At 33.0% G+C, this 19930-nt stretch overlaps 1 protein-coding gene across 1 annotated transcript in view; it reads left to right on the top strand.

Annotated features, from left to right (window-relative positions):
• The window catches only part of NLGN1 (neuroligin 1), a 691248-nt gene that overhangs the window by 204120 nt on the left and 467198 nt on the right, over window positions 1-19930 (top strand). Inside the window, exon 2 of the mRNA XM_004591291.2 lies at window positions 13401-13553. Within this exon, the coding sequence (XP_004591348.2) occupies window positions 13401-13553 (153 nt within the window). The remainder of the gene's footprint in view (window positions 1-13400; window positions 13554-19930) is intronic.

The following is a 19930-nucleotide window of genomic DNA, read 5'->3' as shown; positions in this document are numbered from 1 at the left end:
GTACCTGAAAGAGGAAATAAGGATTATTTCTAGCTTTAGAGTTTGCAAATCAACTAAATGGAGGTTTACATTTCTGAAAGCAAAACCTATATTGGAAGGTAAATCTACTTTGAAAGTAGATATGGAGGGCGCCCTTGTCATACTCGAATCTTGGTAAGCTACCAGGTAGAAAGAACTCACAGAATACTCCAGGTGGATTCAGTTACAGTTAGTGTATTTCAGCCCTTGGTATGTTAATTCTCAGCAAAGTGAGTTTAATTTTGCCTATATGTTTAATAGAAATATTAGAAGTATTTGTAAAATCTTAGCAGTGCTGGGGTATTAGGTTTTACTTGTTTGTTGGTGATAATTCCCATTTTATTTGCAAACACAAATGGAATAAGGCATGATAGCCTTACTTTCCATCACCTAATTTCATTCCAGTAAAGCTGTTTTGCCTGATGAAAACATCATGCGGGCTCTCTGTAAAATATTCACGACTCTATTTTGGTGCATGATTCCTTCTTTCTGATTTTCTGTTTAAAATTCAGATAGGGCAGAGTTTATCAGTGTGTGCTAAAACCCTGAAAATCATTTCTCATTGCTTTTAGGATTAAGACTAATATGCTCAGACTGGTGGTACCACCTGATCCAATTGACACCTGCCATCCCATCTCCCAGCATTCACCTCTACTCCCTTTATTATGAAGCCATATTGACCTTCAGACTTCCTCTCCTGTGAGGATCTTTCTACATTCCATTTTTCCCCCTTGGCTGGAATCTTTTCCTTCTTCTACTAGTTCTTTCCCAGTCTCTTTGCCTGTTTAGAGTCTGCTTTTTAAATCAGTTCTCAGACCCCAATAACTACTCACTGAAAACCTCCTGAGCGCACTCAGAAGACGTGAGCTAACATCTCGTGGTGTAAAGACAATTCTTTCTCAACACACTACCATTTGTGACAGTAGGCTTCGTGTGTGTGATTATTAGTTTAGTGTTTCATTCTCCATTAAGGTGTGACTTTTTAGGTGGGCAGTGGTCGCTCCTATTCTGCTACCATGAATCTAGCCCAATGTGCATCTGTTGAACAGCTGGAACAGCTGGCGGGGGTCATGGCAGGGAAGTTGCACTCTGCAAACCATCTTAATCCTGTCCCTGTTGAGATAGCCTGTACTTCTGATGACACCACTGTCCACGTCAAGCTCTTATCTCTAGATAATATTTGGAAGGTGAGGGCAATGAGGAGTTTGTCTTCACAAGTTCCTGAGAGGTTGTTTCTGTATAGAACAGCTTTCCACCAGATGAAATAGAACCTTATTCTGGGATGCTTCCAGCTGTGAAAATACTGTATCTGTTCTAAGTATTTATAGTTTTAAAATATAATGAGCATGTACAAATTTGACAGTGCTTAGACTGGGGGTAGACTATTTGCTTTCTTTTAATCTAGTTGATTTTTTTTTCCTTCTGAATTTATCACTGTTACTCAAGGGATGGTTGCTTTTGACTTCAAAGTATTGTAATCAAGGTAATTTTAAGAAGAAAATTTGCTTTTTCTTATAAATACAAAGGAGCTCTTGGTGTATTAGACTGGAGAAAATTTCTCTTTTTCCCTGTCCTGACTTTAATATCAGATACTCATTTCATGAAAGTCAGGTTTAAGTGTAATCTGCCTCCAGGAACCTGCCTCAGGGGATATATTTTATGTTCATGTAGGTGTTTTCTTCCAACACAAAGATAAACATAGATTGTTACCTGCTGCCTCAGACCCTTGAAAACTGAGCCCTTCAAAGCATGTGTCCAAGTCAACTGCTGGGCTGTTCAGGCAGTTCACAGACGCTGCACCCAGGCATCATCGTGCAAAATACATTACAGGCACTGAGACTTGTGCAAAGAAAAGCTGTTTGTTTTTCAAATCCTTTCAATTATTTTAAAGCTTACTTTTAGTACTTCATCATAGAGATTATAATTTAACATGACACAGAGGTATCATATTTCTCAAATGCTCTCTCTCTCTTTAATGGTTGATGCAAAGTGACTATGCTTTTGTTAAATAGATGTCAAATGAATATTATCCCAATTAGTCAATTAACTCATTTCTGCATTCCCAGGAGTTATGCACTTATTCTATTTCAATTAGATTTCAATGACTAAAATGAAATAGCTTTACAATGGCATCTGCTTCACTAATACATAATTCCTTAAAATCATTGTATTTCAGTATATGACAGTTTAACAAAAATCACATATAAAAGAGACTCCAAGGAGTTCAGGAAAATACAGTTAAGTTTCTTGGCCAAAACAATTGAAATGCCTGCAGAGATTTTTCTCAGTGCACATTTTCCAAAAACCTTGTGAAATACCTTTGCACACTCTGTTTTTCAAACACATTGAATTCTGGCTTTTTCCTGTATGTGAAATGCACACAGATATTCATATACTTAATCCAAGATTTATGAACTAAATTCTGTCCCAAAGGAATACAGCCATACAGTTATTCAGCTTGTTTCCAACTGCTTTAGCACAACAGTGATGTCCTTAAATCCTCCTGTTGTGTGAACATTTCCTTTAGAACTTCTTGTAGTCACTTGCTTCCAAGGCTGCAGGGTCAACAGGGTGGGGCAAGAGTGGCCCAAGGTGGTTAGCAAGGCAGCTCCAAGTCATCCTTAGCATTTCAGAGACTGGTTCCCACAAGGACACATTCTCATGGCTAGCTTTCTTTATCTTTTCTCTCTTTTTAAAAGATTTATTTTTATTGCAAAGTCAGATATACAGAGAGAAGAGAGGAAGATCTTCCATCCATTGATTCACTCCCCAAACAGCCGCAACAGCCAGAGCTTAGCTGATTTGAAGCCAGGAGCCTGGAGGTTCATCCGTGTCTCCCACACTGGTGCAGGAACCCAAGGTTTTGGGCTGTCTTAGACTGCTTTCCCAAGCCACAAGCAGGGAGCTGGATAGGAAGAGGGACCACCAGGATTAGACCAGGCACCCAAATGGTATCCCAGCACATGCAAGGCAAGCACTTTAGCCAGTAGGCTATTTTGCTTGGCCCTCAAGGCGAGCTTTCTAAGTCGAGAGCTAATAATAGCCTTAACCTACCTGTCTTTAACAATATGTGTGGTATAAAGCATGGATAATTTGTACTGAATTGAAATCTTAATAAAGGAATGTATAATAAGTTTTAATGTATTTCAGACCTGAAGTATATCAACCCTTCATCGAAGGGAATGATAAAGCACAGTGTTAATATGGGCAGAAAGTAATTATTTCAGAGCTCATAATTATTCTGCAGTTAACTACAAAGAAATACTGATGATTTTATTCCTCTTATTTAAAAAAGAATCAGAGTCCAAAATATGCATGCGCTCTGTAAAACTTATACTTTGAATTATGCTTATAATGATCACAGAGGAACTATTTTAGTGCTGAGTGAGTTCATAGTTCGTAGCTAGGTATGTCCCATACCTTGCTTAATCCTGTGGTTTCACCACTAAACCCATTTATTGCCTGTAGGAGATATAAAACATAGTAATTACACTCACACCCTTTGCAATGACAAGAGGTCTCTACTTTCCAATTAAATCTAATTGAACTTTGTATGTTCCTTGTGACGGAGCAACCCAGTAGAGTTTCAAAGCTGCATAAATCACTTCCACAGTCACATTTTAGTAGTCTAATTCTCTTCATATTTTGGTGATTTGAGTCCTCCACCTGCAGCCCTAGACACACACAGATATTTATTCTCAGTGCTGTTAGAGAAATAAAGGAAATCTCTTCATTCTTCTTTGCCTCAGTTTTGCCAAAAATGTTGATTCTCTTCTTCCTAGGAAATCTACCATATCTAGTATAAAACAAAAAAATCTTGATTTTAAGAGCACCCAATTCTTCCAGATTCATTAAATACTTCTGAAATCCGTAGGATAGGATTAATCTAATCTCAGCTGAGTTTTATTTAGTTTCCATAAACAAAAGAATTCAGGTGAGAGAATTCAACTCAGACTTCTAGGGTAAATATTTTCCCTTGAATTTGACAGACTGAGGTAATATCCTTATCTAACCCTCAGATTGGGACAGTTAAGCTTTTGTTATGCAATGTATTTGTGTAATTACTAGCTACACTATGTTGGTTTAGATACACTCAAATTCTTCAGAACAATGATAATAATATAACGGAAGACTCAAACAGTCCTTTCATTGAAAGACTCTCTTTTTGTGTCTAGCATAATTTCAATTATCTCTCTGCCAATACTAATCCATTTCGGAAGTGTGATCAAGACCTATGTGTACATGTAAAACAGTGGGAGGGGCATGACTTACCATCACGTTTAGAACAAGGGCGACCCATTTTGGATACATGTGTCATATATAAAATTGCTAGCTCAGTGTCTGCAGGACCTGATTGATTTCTGAGAAAAATCATATAAATTGCCTCAGGAACCTTAAGAAAGGAAATATGTTTCTATCTATGTCATCCAAAAGAGGTATCTCATAAAGCCCTAAACAAATTGAAGAATATGATTAGTGATTGGTGTTCTATGTGCCTTCAAATATTAGGGAACTGACAATTATTAAAAAAAATAAATCTCGCATTAATGATGTCTTCATCTAAACAAGAAATTGGGCAGATTTAATGATTTGAGTAAGCAAAATTAAAAATTAAATGGTGTTTTTGACAGTAATAAATGCCACCTCTTATTAATTTACTTTGCTAACCAATATGTAAAACCATAACTTTTGTATATATCCTGGAAAAGAGACATAAGGAAAAATGAAAATTTGCATTTTTTAGGTAAGAACTTATTATATTATCTAATAAGTCGAATTATACGTGAGTTGGAAATACTTCAACTACGATATTCACATTCAGTGATTTTAAAATTGGAACTCTAATAAAAGATATTCAAATTTTTGGAAGTATAACAACTTCATTGTGTGAACATCAAATTATCTTGAATACATTTTGCATATAAACAGGGTCTTATTAAAGGCATATGCGTTTCTGTGAACATGCATCTGGATGCCAATTAACATACATTATTACTCTCATCCAGATTTTTTCTTAATGGAATGATTGCTTACAGGTGTAACTATAAAAGTATACCACTTGAATTACCATGTATGGGTGCTTTTCTTTATATAGAATGACCTTAAAACCATGCTGTTTTTATGAGGCAAAAATGGGCCTTCTCAATTATGTCGTTGGTTTCTATTTTTCCAGTCTTTTGATTTCTGATTAATGTTACTATTTTCAAGGCTGCTCACTGAGCTGATGAGCTAATACTGTATTAGATCTCATTTTTCCTTTTGTTTTCTGGCATGGTGTTTTTCATTAATATTGATTTGCAAATAAAATGCACAGTAATCTCTGAAGTGACTTAGAAGTCTTTATCAAAATGTTGAACAATCTTTCCTACGAAGTGTGCTTAGAGTCAATGCTTCTTTATTATGATGCTATTGAAATCAACACATGATTTTCAATCCTTTTGTTTCTTCCTTATTTTATGACTGCTACTTGATGCATGACAAAAAAAACCCTTGCTTATTGCTACGTGGTTGGCTGTCCGTTAACTTGAGTGTCCTGTGTTTGTAGTGGTTGCTTTCTGCATGAAGATTATGTCAAACAAGTCGAATGGTTGTGGAAACAAAAAGAGAATATGGTGTTTCTCTTGCTTTTTTGTGTGCCGAGTGTGTCAATTAATGTGACAATTAAAATTACTTTCATATGGCCTTTGAATTCCCCTTTGGTATGCTCCTTCAATGTAGCAAATTGGCATTAACTATAACAGCACAATTATTAAATATTTTCAGTATTTAATACAATTATTCTCTTAAAACATCTTATAAATAGCTACACTGGGCATGAAATTGTGCTAAAACATCATTTCATCATATTACTAAACCGATTATGAAATAGAAGTCATGACACGGTAACTAGCTACTATTGATAACTTCTATTGATGCCATCTTTGATTGGCAGAACAGTGAGGCTATCTCTTGAAACATTTATGCAGAATGCACATGTCTCAGTTCAACAGCTAATATTAAATGGAACTCCATGGGGAAATACTGGTGTAATGACAAGTAATTTTAAAAAGTCACAGTTTGAAAAATATATGAATTTAAAATTAGTAAAGTCTGGGTTAAGTCATTACAAAAAAAGTAAAAGAACAATATGAAAATGTTGATAACTGTTTTCACTAATGATATTTTATTATTTCAAATTAAGGAATGAGGTTGACCTGGTTTCTTTACTGTTGTCACTAATTTAAGTTAGAGAAAACACTGAATAAATTATTTCAACTAATAAATGTTTACTTTTTTGTATACGCTGTTTTTTTAAAAATCTTTCTCTATTACTTGATGCATTTTTAATGCATGATATATTAAAAATTAGATTTTCTATGATATTTTGGGGAATGTAACTCTTTTTTCTTAAGCAAAATAGCTAACAACTATGATGTAACTACTTCCCCATTCTTTTTGGAAATATCCTTGAAAATTTTAGTAGTTACAGTTATTTTTCCCCCTCAGTCTTGTTTATTCTTGAATTGTCTTTTTTTTTTCCCTCCATTTCTTCATTCTCAATCCTAGGTCCCCTTACAAAGAAACAGACAGATGATTTAGGTGATAATGACGGTGCTGAAGATGAAGGTATTTTTTTTTCCAAGAAATCTATTTGCATGATGAGGACCTCAATCACTTTTTCCACCACTATTTTTTTACTTCTTGTCTTTTTTTGAAGAGTTGTTCTTAATTCCCGTTTTTGATGTGTTTTGTTTTCTTGCTTGTTGTTACATTTAAATACACATTTTTAATTTTTTTTTAAAAAATGAATGTTAAGTTTTACATTTTGATGCCAACCATTGCAATGTTTTAAAATGAGCGGCATAATTTTTTGCTTTCTTGAACTGACTTTTGATCTGTTTCATCCCACGTTTTGACAAATTTGTCCACATCTTTGAACTAACAATCTCTCCCTTGTAGTCTCTCTGTGGCCATCTTGCATGTCTTCTAAGCGATGTAACTATTTTGACCAATATCAAAACGTGTTTCATTTTTACATTCGATATTTGTTTAAAAAGAATCCCGCATTCCATAAAATGAAGGACAAACTATGAGCTGAAATAAAGTGTTTCTTAAGCAATATATTTGAAACTTAAAATATAAGGGGGCTTTTTTGTTTGCTTTATTACATGTTAATAAAATACAAATCTGTCAATAGAAAAGGCATTTCACCTATGTAGATAATGAATAAACATTGTGAGACCACTTAAATACTCTGGTTCATAATAATGTTTATGGTAGAGCTTACAGATATTCTTTTAAATTAGATTATCAAATATGCTTAAAATCTAGAAGGACATAGTTTCTAGATCACCAAACAACCCACTTTATTTTTTTTCAAAGGTTGTTAACTCTAAGCAATAAAACATGTCCTATTTCATTAATATTGAAATTTTCTCTTTCCAACATTCTCATGACATACAGTTCTGATTTACCCTGAAAAACCTCAGTACTCACCACATTGATTTGATGTTTTTCATTCCACTGAACGTTTACTTGATGTTAAATTGAGTGTCTCAAGAGGCTCATTGATTCTTTCATCTCATATGGGTTCTATTCAGGGGCCATAATTTTTTCCTTTGTTTGATTTTACCTGAGTTATGTAACTCTTTCAGAGATAGTTAATAAAGCCCTTAGTTTAAAAATGATTCTCATAAACCAAGACAGAGGTGAATCAACATATTAATTAAATGGCTAGTAAGATTTTCCAAAATAACTTACAATCAGGCCTGCAGAAGAGCTAGTTTCCTGAGTTTTAATTTAAGGAATTAGTAATGATGGCTAGTAATTCAACAAGTGAATTATTCTTCACTAGACAGTTTGTGTTTTATTCACTGATGTGTGTATGTGAATACTCCTTCACATTACAAAATTTAAAAAGCACTGAAAGCTTAATTTGTACTTGCTATGCATACTTTCTATTGGAACAAATGTTTAAATTACCTTTAGTTTATGACTTTTCACTTTAGACTGATCAGCTCTCATCTCAGTAGTAGGTTGAAGATTTTGAACAAAGTACTCATTACTAAACAGATGAACTACAGTATAGTTCCCACTAAGTTATCATTTTGAATGCTAAGTAACAGTAACCTTACACAATCAATTTCAAATTATCAGTTTAAAAATACTCTTGGAAATCTGTAGTATTAAAATGTTACAGGCTTGTTTGTAATAAGCCACAAGGGTTCACTTGAGTAAGCTCTAGGTGGATTGCTTCTAATTTCCAACTTGGAAATCTGTTGAATCCTCTGAAAATCTCTAAGTCTTAGATGTATTGTTATCTGATTCTTGAACTATAAAGCCATTCACAGAGTCTTTGTCAATTCCTCATTTTCCCAGTGTAGTCACAAGGTTAGTTTACCTTCTTTCCTATTTAAAAGAGCCTTGATTGCTAATTTATTATAATTTTATTTCTGTCAGTAAAACAGTATCAAGACATTTTCGCATGCTTACGATACATTCCTGTTGAGTGACCACATTGGACTAAGCCTTTTGATTTTCAAGCTGTTTCTCAGACTTGTTTTCAAGCACACTTAACAGTTTCATACAGCCATTAGAAATGTCCTAAACCTTTATTTAAACTGTCAGATAGCATCCATATAAGCCATCCCATCACATCATTAAATGCTCAAAAGTACACAATGTCAAAGCAGTCAGTTGCATTTTGATCTTTTCCTCTGTGCTGTTTTTGATAATTGTGTAAGTACAAGAAGGATTAATTCAAATCACACACACACACACACACACACACACACGTGAGAGTCTGAGTATCTGGTTTTGCATTTCATTTACAGTCATTGATATAGGTATAAAGGATAACTGAATCCAGTTTTCACATGTAATTTTGCTCCAAATGTTAAATCAACAGTGTTCATAAAGCAAAGCATATCAATTACTTGATAAACTACTCCATCCACTTTAGATTATTACCCAGTTCTTGTGTATTTACTATGATGTCCAGTTCCTTATTGTGGCTAACCTATTCCTAGTCAGCTTGTGAAGTTGACTGGAGTTTCTCTTCCCTAACCTGAATGGAAAACTTCACGTCTATCCTTCACTTCCATTTCTGGCAATCACTGGCCAGAGAGAATTGTATCATTATTCATTTGTGTTTTACAGTAAAGGAGAACTAACTTTTTAATGCATTATTTCTATAGTATTAAAACACTAATTTGAACTGATCAATAAAAGGTCAAGAAACCACCTAGATTTCTACAATTAAATTAAAGGTATATTTGTAAATTTTAAATTATGCTAAGAATATTTCAATAGTAATGTTTTAATATTTAAATGCAATATTATATCCTGCATAGAGGTTTTTTAAATTTTTTTTTCTGTAGATGTTTATCAACTCTTCCACTCAAAGTACACTTTTGATTTTGCCCAGTCCCATTAATAATCGCAGTTCCGGCTAGCGTTTCTGCATTATCACAGTGGCTCTGAGTAATAACTGTGGTTCAGAAAAATGAAAAATATCATTGTGTTAGTGTTTCACAATTTTAAAACTGTTTAGTCCCAAAGATTGTAAAATATGGGAAATTAAATATTTCCACAGTCCCTGAAGAGGTAAGAAGCCAGTAAACACACTCACTGTGATAACAGTAGCTAAAAACGTTAAAAGGAATTGTGATTCTACACTTTGGTTGACAGATACAGAGAAATCCCTACTACTACTACTCTAGATCTTTTGATACCTGCCAGAAAAAAAAAAAAGAAAAAAGAAAAATACATTTAAATTAAGAAGCCAGCTCAACGTGATGGCTCAATTGGCTAACGCTCCCTTTCCAAGTGCTGAGATCACATATGGATGCTGTTTCATGTCCTGGGGCCTCCCCTTCCCATCCAGTTAGCTCCCTGGGTAAGCACTGTAGGATGGGCTAAATCCTAGGGAACCTACACTCACTTGAGAGACTTGGAAAAAGCTCCTGACTCCTGGCTCGGGATCAGCTCAGTTCTGGCTGTTGCAGTCATTTGGACAGTAAACCAGCGCATAGAAGAACTTTTGCTGTGTCTCTCCTCTGTGTAAATCTGACTTTCCAATACAAAGTAAATCTTATTAAGAAAAGACAAAAAAAAAAAAAAAAGAAGTCTACTCAGATTCCAAGTTTAACCATTTTTTTCTTGAAAATATCCTTTTTAGGAACTCATGCAAAACAGCTGTGTTACTTTTTCCCCTTATCATTGCACTTTTCAGAAACGAATGTGTTTAACAACACATAAAAGCACTGTTAATCAGAACATGTGAAGCGGTTTTGCAAACATTTACATATTTATTTGTTTTAGTTCACTCAAGTGCTGGTTTTAAAATTTCTAACAGTATTCTGATTACTTAAGAAAGCTCAGTAACAGATTTTTTTAGACAGTATTCTTAAGCAAAAATGTTGAGTTCACATGTTTTGACCTATAGGTGGCTAAATAATTTTTAGAGAAACAATTTAGGTATAAAACATTCATTATAAATTACCAACATATGTTTATTGCATATGCATTACACATGATTAACCTCCCTGGCTTTGTTGCTACAATGATGGTTGGATTAGAGAGTATTCAAGATTAGCCTCTTTAAAGTTATAATCATCCTAATTATTTTTAAATACAAAATAAATAATTATAAGTTACTCATATTTGTCATCAAAAAGAGTTGTAGCCTGCACAGGTAAGTAAAGTCTAAGACAGAAAATCTGCGATAAAACATGGTAAAAATTCACATCTAGGGTGAACTAGTCTAACAAAACATTGAAAAATTTCAGTTGCTCAGCCAGAGAAAGTGTCTAGCTTCTCAATTTTGTAAGCAACAAAAATACTGCTATATCCATGAATTTTACATATGTTAGCAATTAATATTCCTTCTAACATTAAGCTTAGCCTTACATCAAGTTAAATATATATTTTTGAGATCATAGCATCAGAATTATAAAGAGCTTTCTGGAATTAAATTCTTTATGAAGGCTTAAATCATTGAGAAGTTTGAAAACACCATGTGGCAATCAGAATGAATTCCAAGTATCTGAAATCCTTGACGCCTACTTTTCATAAAGAATAAAGGAATCCCACTCAAAACAGCCTCCTAGAATCTTCCTTAATATTTTCCGTGTTTCCTGACAATGTCCACTCTATTCTGTTATTAGTATAAAATGCTTCAGGTCCTCCCGATGTGTTCCACTATTGTTTTCCAGGTGAACAGAATGGTTTTACCAAGATCTCATTACTGTTCACAGTTGGTGATTTGTAATTCTATGTAATTTTAATTAAAGAAGAATTCTGAAGCAGCCGCCCTCTGTGCTACCTCCAAGCGTACAATTAGCAGATACTAGTGTCTGCTGTGAACAGGCAGTTAATGATTTCAGTTTAATAATTCATTATTGCTGTTTCATTGCCAGCCGCACTGAATAAATAAATAAATAAGCAAATAAATAAGCAGGTAAAGCTGTACATAATAAATAGGCATTTAAGGTACTTGCTCTGACCGACTTTAATGGAAAACTTCTTTTGCCTGTATCTGATCTCTCCACAAATCTGTAGACCAAAAATCTTCATGAATGAATGGATACCATTTTTACCTCCAAATATTCAAGGGGAAAAAAATACAAGTTTCTAAGTAACTAGCTGATTGTTTTGCTGTCAAAGCATCTTCCTCTCACTATTAACAACAACAAAATCAGACTATTTTCTCGAGTAGGACATTAGTTTGTTGATACAATCATATTAAACCAGATTTACACTCGTCTTTTTAAACAATATATAAATCTGACAATAAGACATTATTCCAATTTGAAAATTTGGGCAACAAGTTGCAACTTCTGGTGCTTAAATGATTTTTCATGTAATGAAATCCACATTAATATTGGAGTAGAAGGACTTATACATTCACATTAGCCTTTCTTCCTACAGGAAACTTAAAGCAATCTCAAAAGAACTACCAGCTCTTTTAGTGAATTTATATCAAATGAATCAATTTCAAAAGCTATACCTAAGCTGTAAAAATATGGAATAACTTACTTTTATAAAAAGGATATCCCCTGCAAAGGAAACAAATTATACCTTTAAATGATAGCCTTCAATATTAAATTTAAGAGGTAAGATAACAGATTTAATGTAATATTGCTTTAATTATGGTTACAAAATATTGTGGGCTATTATATAATAATGTCTTGCATGTCTATAGCCAATTGTATATATAACTATAGTATTCAATCCACCAAATAGTTAAAACCATAGTTACCATGTGCAGTTTGACATTTTATTCTGTAGATATCAGTGGATTTTGAATATTGATCATAATTAAACTTTATTTTCAGCAGATGTTTTAAAGCACCTAATGATGAAAAGGAAACTTAAAAAAAACAAAACTAGTTGCATAAATTTCAGAGCAATAGAAAGCTCACCTTAACATTACCTTGAATTTTGGTACTTGACCTAAGCCTCATTCTATTGCATTATCTACATAAAGGAAAAAAACAGAGCAGAAATCAGATTAAGAAGATTATATTATCTACACCAAGGGATTATATATATATATATATATAATCATATATTATTCTATATATCATAATTATATATGTATGCACACACACAAGGATTATATATGCATAGATTTGTGTGTGTGTGTAATCTTGTCTATTTTCTTTTCAGAAAGGTAGAAGTTCGTAGAACGTGAAGTGAGTGGAGTGGATGGCCTAGACTTCCCATATAATATCATATAAATGTCATTTCCCCGAAAAGCACTAAAAACAAAAACATGGATGCAAGCAATTTTGCTACCTAAACATCCGTCTGACAGAACTTTCAAGTATGAAGCAACACTTTGTGCAATGAATAATACAATACTAGAATTATATTCACAAATGTAAGCATAAATGACTTAACATAACCATTTGCATTAAACAGAAAACTTTTCAATAAATAAAAAAAAACAGAAAAAGCCAGGTTTTTAATTTCTAATAGCAATGATTTAATTGTGCTTAGTTTATGATTCTTAAATTCCATATGAGGTCTATAACACTTTTTAAAAGCAGCACTAAGAGAGATGTTCATACAATTATTTCTGCCAGTTTTATTGACACCTCAGTGATTCATGAAAATATGCTAAAATTCATCCTATTATTTATTTTTCTAAATTTTGTAATTTAGTTTATGATTTATAAAGAAACGTTTCTTACAGAAAATCACGGATGCCTGTTGCTCTTTTCTGCAATGGCTCTTAACATGAGTTGCTTAAGAAACACTTTAACAAAAACAGCAATTTAAAGAGCATATCTAAATCATGCTCTATTGTCCCTAAAATGGTCATTGGGAAATACATCCTCTCCTTCATTATGTCTGTTGTTTGAGGATAAGAACAATGCCGACAATTTGTTTTTCAGATATTCGGGACAGTGGGGGTCCCAAACCAGTGATGGTATACATCCACGGTGGATCATACATGGAGGGTACAGGAAATTTATACGATGGCAGTGTCTTGGCAAGCTATGGCAATGTGATCGTCATCACTGTCAACTATCGACTTGGAGTGCTTGGTAAGACATTCCCTCTGTTGTTTTTCCTCATTAATTCTTGAAGTATGTGATAGCTTTGTTTTGACTCGTTTGGCTCGGCTTTGCGTTGTTTCACCCTATGTTCTGTGACTTTGCCATATTTACGGTGTAAATGAATCTTACAATGGTTCAGAATACTTTATGATGGACAAGAGAGATTTTAAGGTTTGAAATAAAAAGGTAATATAATTCTTTCCAATGTTGAGAACTGTAATGTCCTGGTTTGGCTGCATGAAACTATGAAATAAAATAGCAAGCTTTACTATAGAAGAGTTAGTTTATGGACGATTTTTGCCTTCTACTTTTGTTTTTTGCAGTGATAGAAAGTTGTCTGAGATTTGCCATGAGCTAGGGAACAGTTTATGTAATCTTCCTGAACACCTGTGTGGCTTGGGTGTGTGCAGTGATTGTTCACGATACAGACTTTTTTATTCAATTGGAATGAGGGGTTGGAAAATCTGCTGTGAGTAAAGTTATTTCCTTTCAATATAATTCATTAAATAATGGAATGTGTAAAATCACGGAATGATTTCACAAAATGACAAAAGGTCAATTGAATAATATGAACTATTTTCACAGCTGTTACAAAACCAATGCGGAAATCTTTGGGTTTGAAAAATTTACAGAGAAATATTATTTGTAAATAAATTGTAGGGTAGCCCGACAAGTAATCAAAGATTAACTCACTACGAATATAATGGTGTAGTGGTGTGACGATTTCATAAGTAAAATTACTTCATCATTCTTCATTTAGCAGATTTTGTTAAAGTGACATGACAGAGCCACAAAAGAATCTGTTTTTACTGTAAAAAGTTTCATCAAACTTTTTATCAAAACTTTTATCCAAGTTTTGTCTGACACTGCAGACTTACGGGGATGTCATTTACAATTTTCTCTCAATACAAAGAGTCATGTCGCGCTTTTATTGTTCAAACAGTTGGAAAAAGGAATTTAAATTACTCTTTTCTACAATTGCTATTAATATATTTATACTAGGTTGAGAGCCATATTTTTCCCTTTCGTTTTAATAATTATATTTATTCTTGTAATAACGTAACTCTATGTTCATACCAATCCCAAGCTGAAAAATAGAATAATGTTTGTTTCTCAAGTTCAACTGTCTTGGAGAAGGATACATTGTAGCAGTGTGTAGGTGAACTTTTTATTTTTTTCTATGTTACTTTGAATTTTGTACTAATGTAACTGACACAACCAATTTCTTGTATCAGTGCAAGCATAAGATGTTTTTGGAACACTGTGTAAGTTCACATAAATCCCTGCACAGTATTTGCTTAATCAAGTATTGCTTAAGATGCTCTTACAGTCTTAGTAGATGCGGATAAGAACCAAAGACAACGCTACACATTGGAAGACATATAAAAGTTAGTAACTATTAATATTCTTTGTGTTGCCACTTGTTTCTGATCAATCACTTAAATTTGAAATTACTAATATCTCTGAAGCATTTACTTTTAATTACGCTCTTGCTTATAGTTCAGTTGTGGTTATTGATTATTCTCATGTTTTTGAATTTCATAAAAGTGAATATATTGAACAATCGTTATATTTGCAGTTTGAAAACTTAAAGCTAAATGCATTATTATAGTAGGAATGTTCTTGCAAAATGAACAGTCTTGTGTGCTTAAAAGCATGTGTTAGCAACACTTTGTGGCACCTCTGTTAGTTGCTGGTTTTACTTATAATAGAGTAATATTTTATCAAATGGATTTTGTTATTCTGTTATACATGTTGTTCAATTTTAAGTAGTCACAAGTTGTGTGAGCATTTGTGTTGGCCCAGACTAAAGTTTACATCCATCTCCTATCCTGTTTTGAATAATTGGATTATAAGACAACAGATTTACCAGTTCATAAAATGTGGACCTGTCCATTGCTACTTTTGTAAATTGGCAAGCGGTGCTGGTGTTTATGAGGGATAGTCTTCCCAATGTTAAATATAGCTTCTTGCTACTGAAATTTAGAATTGGAACTTTAGTTGGTTTCTTTATTCTTCCTGAAAAACACTACACACACACACACACACACACACACACACCCCTAGCTCAAGTCCTGTAAAGAACACTATAAAGGAATATTTCTCAAGAGGGATGCCATTGTTAGTAAAGTATTTGCAGGTGTGTCTTAGAATATAAATTGTAGAACACATCGATTCTGATGACCTTCTTTTCCTCAGATAAGCAATAAGCCTCATGAAAATGTATTTAGATGGGTCACTTCATAGGAAGGACAGTTGCAGACATCATTCAGCATGTAGTATGAGGGCTGTACCAAAGCCAGATCAATAATTCAGCTGTCAGTTGAACTACAGCCTGGACTACTGGGGAATTTTGAGTTGATTCTTGTGAATAATTTGGCTGAAAGTAACTGTTTGTGTTTAAGTTACTTGGAAATTAAGTAGGAAGAAGATGGAATAGTGCATCAGAGGAAATCCTCAGGTTTGTTTTGATCTAGGTGTTTTGATGTGAGGAAAATAAACTGTAAGGTGGAAAGTACAGCTTGTTGATTATTAACACTATTACTCTGAGGTGATTGATACAAAAATGAATATTTCTGGAACAAGTCATTTAGTTAGTATTGGTTAAAATTTGCCATCCTGAGTGGGAGGGGGCTTCGTGAATTTTTGTTTGTAGTGAGAAGCAGAATGGAAAATGTTCTGTCAAAATCATTCATGCAACTAGTTAGTGCCCAGGGCATAGTGTTAAGTACTTCATACGATAAAAATGTGTTTTGCTTATTAGATAAGGACAATACTTGCTCTTACACCATTGGTCTGAACAAATTGGTAATGGCTCCATCAGAGTTCCTCCTCCTACCCTTCAATGATTTCCGTAAGAGTGGAAATAGGCTCTTTGCTGCTATTGTGCTGTGAATGATAATCCCTGCTGACGATTCTCTATCTGTTATTAAATCTGCAGCACTTTGCCTGTTAAGGTGTTTTCCCCAGTTTCACCTGGAGTTCTTGTTGACTTTGTTGTATAACATTGAGCATAGACTTTCACTGCTGCTGTTCACCTTTTGTGTCCTCAGGTGCTTTTGACATAAATTCTTCCTTTCTTCAACATTTACTCAACAACTTGTGATATGCTCAAGAATATGTTTAAAACAATTACCAATAATATTTTAAAATATTTAAGTACATGGTTAATAAAAATTAGCCACTTAGAACCCACAGAGGAATTCTGTGATTGTATATTCTCAAAAGAAAAAAAAAACAGTGTTAAATATCATGATTTATATGTGCACTATTGGAAAAGAATGGAAAGTGAATGTAAATGAAATCTTTGGATGAGATATTATACACAAAACAATGTGGAAATTTTGAAGCTACTCAAATAATAATGTATCTTAAAACTTTTAAAAATGCATTAATTAATTTGTTATTTAAGTGTATTTCATTAAATTTTGCTTCTCTAAATTTAGAGTAATTTGTGACTTACATTTTAGAGAAAAAAAAATATTTTAATAATGCTATGAAGATCTAACTTCAGGAAACATGATTTTTGACTGATGGCAATTTAATGAGGAAATTGTACCATAATGTTAATGTTTTGGAGACATTTATGCAGTTTGTAATTGTAGTCCACATGATAAAGTCTTAAATATTTCATAAGTATGGATTTCTATCTGTATTTGGCAAGTTTTGAGAAAAGAATCTAATTAAGTACTTAGAAGTTTAATATCTGCACATCCCATGCATAAAAAAAATTTGAAATAAAGCCCAAATACTTACATTTAAAGAATTACATTTAGTTTATCTCATAAGGCCACTTAAAGCTGAATTCTTTAAATTAAATTTTTATTAACTTTACCACTTTATCAATTTTAATGAATACATACATACATTTATATGCTATTAAATTTTGCTAACAAGATTTCTTCATTATTAAAACTAGATTGTGTGTACAATAAAAACTTCACAAATTGTGAGACAAATGCAGAAATGCGTATCACTTTAATGTAACCCAATCATCAAGTTTGTTTGTAGGAACATGCATATTCTATGAGGTGTAATAGATAAGGATATGATATTTAAAGGTGTTTTAATTAGAGAAGAGAAATAAATGGTATTTAATACCATTTTACTTTATAAATTTTATTAATTGATGCATATCTAACATCACTATATATAAGAAGAAAATTTAGAACAATAGGAAAAGGAAGGAAACATTAGCTAGATTCATATTTTAACTTAGATAGACTCAGAGCAAGATGTGCTAAAATTCTATATTTTGTTCATGATTCTAAATGGATGTTAATTTATCAATTAGTACAATATTTTTTCATTGTCCTTATTTTCTGAATTGTTTTTGTTTTTCCCTGACTCTGAAAATTAAAAAAAACTCAATTGTGATTTGTATTTTACAAAGAAGAGATCCAAGACATATAGAATTTATACCATTTTAAAGTTCTTCTATATGTCCAAATATATTTTGGGAAATGGAAGGAGACAGCCAATTTGTCTTTGGACTAAAAATTATCTTCATGGAATTCATACCACTTAGCAAAACCAAAAAGAGTGATTATTCCTGGGGTTACTTGAAGGAAAAGGACAGTCCTTCTATTTCTTTTAAGCATTCATAATGTCCCTAAATCGAAAACTGCAAATAATGTGTTTAAAAGGCATACATTAAATGGATTGCTAAGATTACATTTGTGTATTCAATAAAGATGCTTAGGACACAAATATGTACATCAAATGAACATAAATGAGATCCTAGCTTTCCAGAACAGTAAAAAAAAAAAGTGTTGAATTGAATTTCAAAATGATCATTGCCAAAATATTGTAACCTATGTACTCAGTAGGAAACAACATGCTAATACATTTTCCTCATACTAGATTTCAAAGAATTTACCATATCAACTGTACTGTTTTACTTCAGAACATAGAACAATAGAGGAATTATGTGATAATATCATTAGTATATGATTCAAGGCAAACTTCTCTAAAAACCAAACAGATAATAAATGTTGACAGTTTATACAGGACTTTTTAACAAAGAACTGGCTTAATGCACTGCAAGTGAGATATTTGATGGTGACTTCATCTAATACAATAGAACTAAATATCAGTTTAAAGCATTGGTTGGACAACAACTTAAAGAAGGAACTATGAATTTCTTTGGACTATTGGTTATTTCAATGGTTATGTCATCATGTATGTGCTAGATGCTAATGTATTTTAGATAGTCACTGAAGTAAACTGTAGTATAGATATAAATATATCTTTGGGAAAAAATACTTATGTAGTGATGGTACGCAAAATAGACTAACAGTTTATTATTTTTTTCTACTTATTGCTCCAAAATGATTTTGGTAGTTATGAGAAAGCACAGCGGTTTAATCATGGCAAAAAGTTAGAAACAATATTATATGCCACTTAAAAGTATTTGTTAGTTAAAATAAGAATGAAATATTTTTATGGTTCAGTTATATATAATCATTACTTTTTTCATTCGGTGTTCATTTGTTCACTGCAAACTGGATAATAACATATATGAAAAATTCCTCCTTTGAGAGAATTCTGAAAAATAAAACAGATTATTGGACTATTCCATAGGTTCATAACTGTTGGAAAGACAGAACTTTACCCAAATGGTGTACTCTACATAGATAATTATCTCTAAAACTCTATAGAAATGACAAGTTCAATGCCAAGGGAATTACTTTATCCCAGAGATTCGGAAGCTGTATCTCTGAAATGACACTAAAGTTTAACTTTCACATATTGCATTGAGAAAAATCCTTGACATTTGTCCCAAGGACTTCCAGCTTGCAAGTTTCACGGAGCATGTTTCTTTTTCCTGTTCTGAATTGATCAATTTCTAACGAAGGCAGAGTTCATCAGTCTCTCTTAAACCTGCTTCTTCCGTGGAATCACCCCAGGTTTTCTTCCTACAACGCTATGTCTCCTTGGCTGGCTTCTCCTCTCCTATCCAGACCTCTAAATATTGCAATGCCATTACCAAAACATCTCTCTCCTTTCTTTTGGTCAAATGTGTCTCTAGGATACTTGGTGGTCTCTGCTTAGGAGTGACTTTTCCAAAATGGGTCATCAAGAGATTGACCTTTCCTTAGAACGCCAGACTTTTGTGTACCAGTGTACCCCATGCAGTTCTGTAATAATGATCTCCAACTAATCTGACAAAAAATACGTTGAGTTTCTCTGTCTTTGTTATAGTAATAATTGCAGCAATAATACTTTCCCTATTTATTGAGTACTCACATTCTAAGAACTATTTTAAGTTGTTATGTTATTTAATTCCCACAAGTTAGGCTTGGTTTTGTTTTCCAGATTCTTATAAATTTAGAAATAAGAGAATGGAGAGGCTAAATAACATA

Source organism: Ochotona princeps, chromosome 3 (genome assembly GCF_030435755.1).
Source record: "Ochotona princeps isolate mOchPri1 chromosome 3, mOchPri1.hap1, whole genome shotgun sequence".
Classification (NCBI taxonomy): domain Eukaryota; kingdom Metazoa; phylum Chordata; class Mammalia; order Lagomorpha; family Ochotonidae; genus Ochotona; species Ochotona princeps.
The sequence above is the reverse complement of the archived record's forward strand: the minus strand, read 5'-3'. Positions and strand labels throughout refer to the sequence as shown.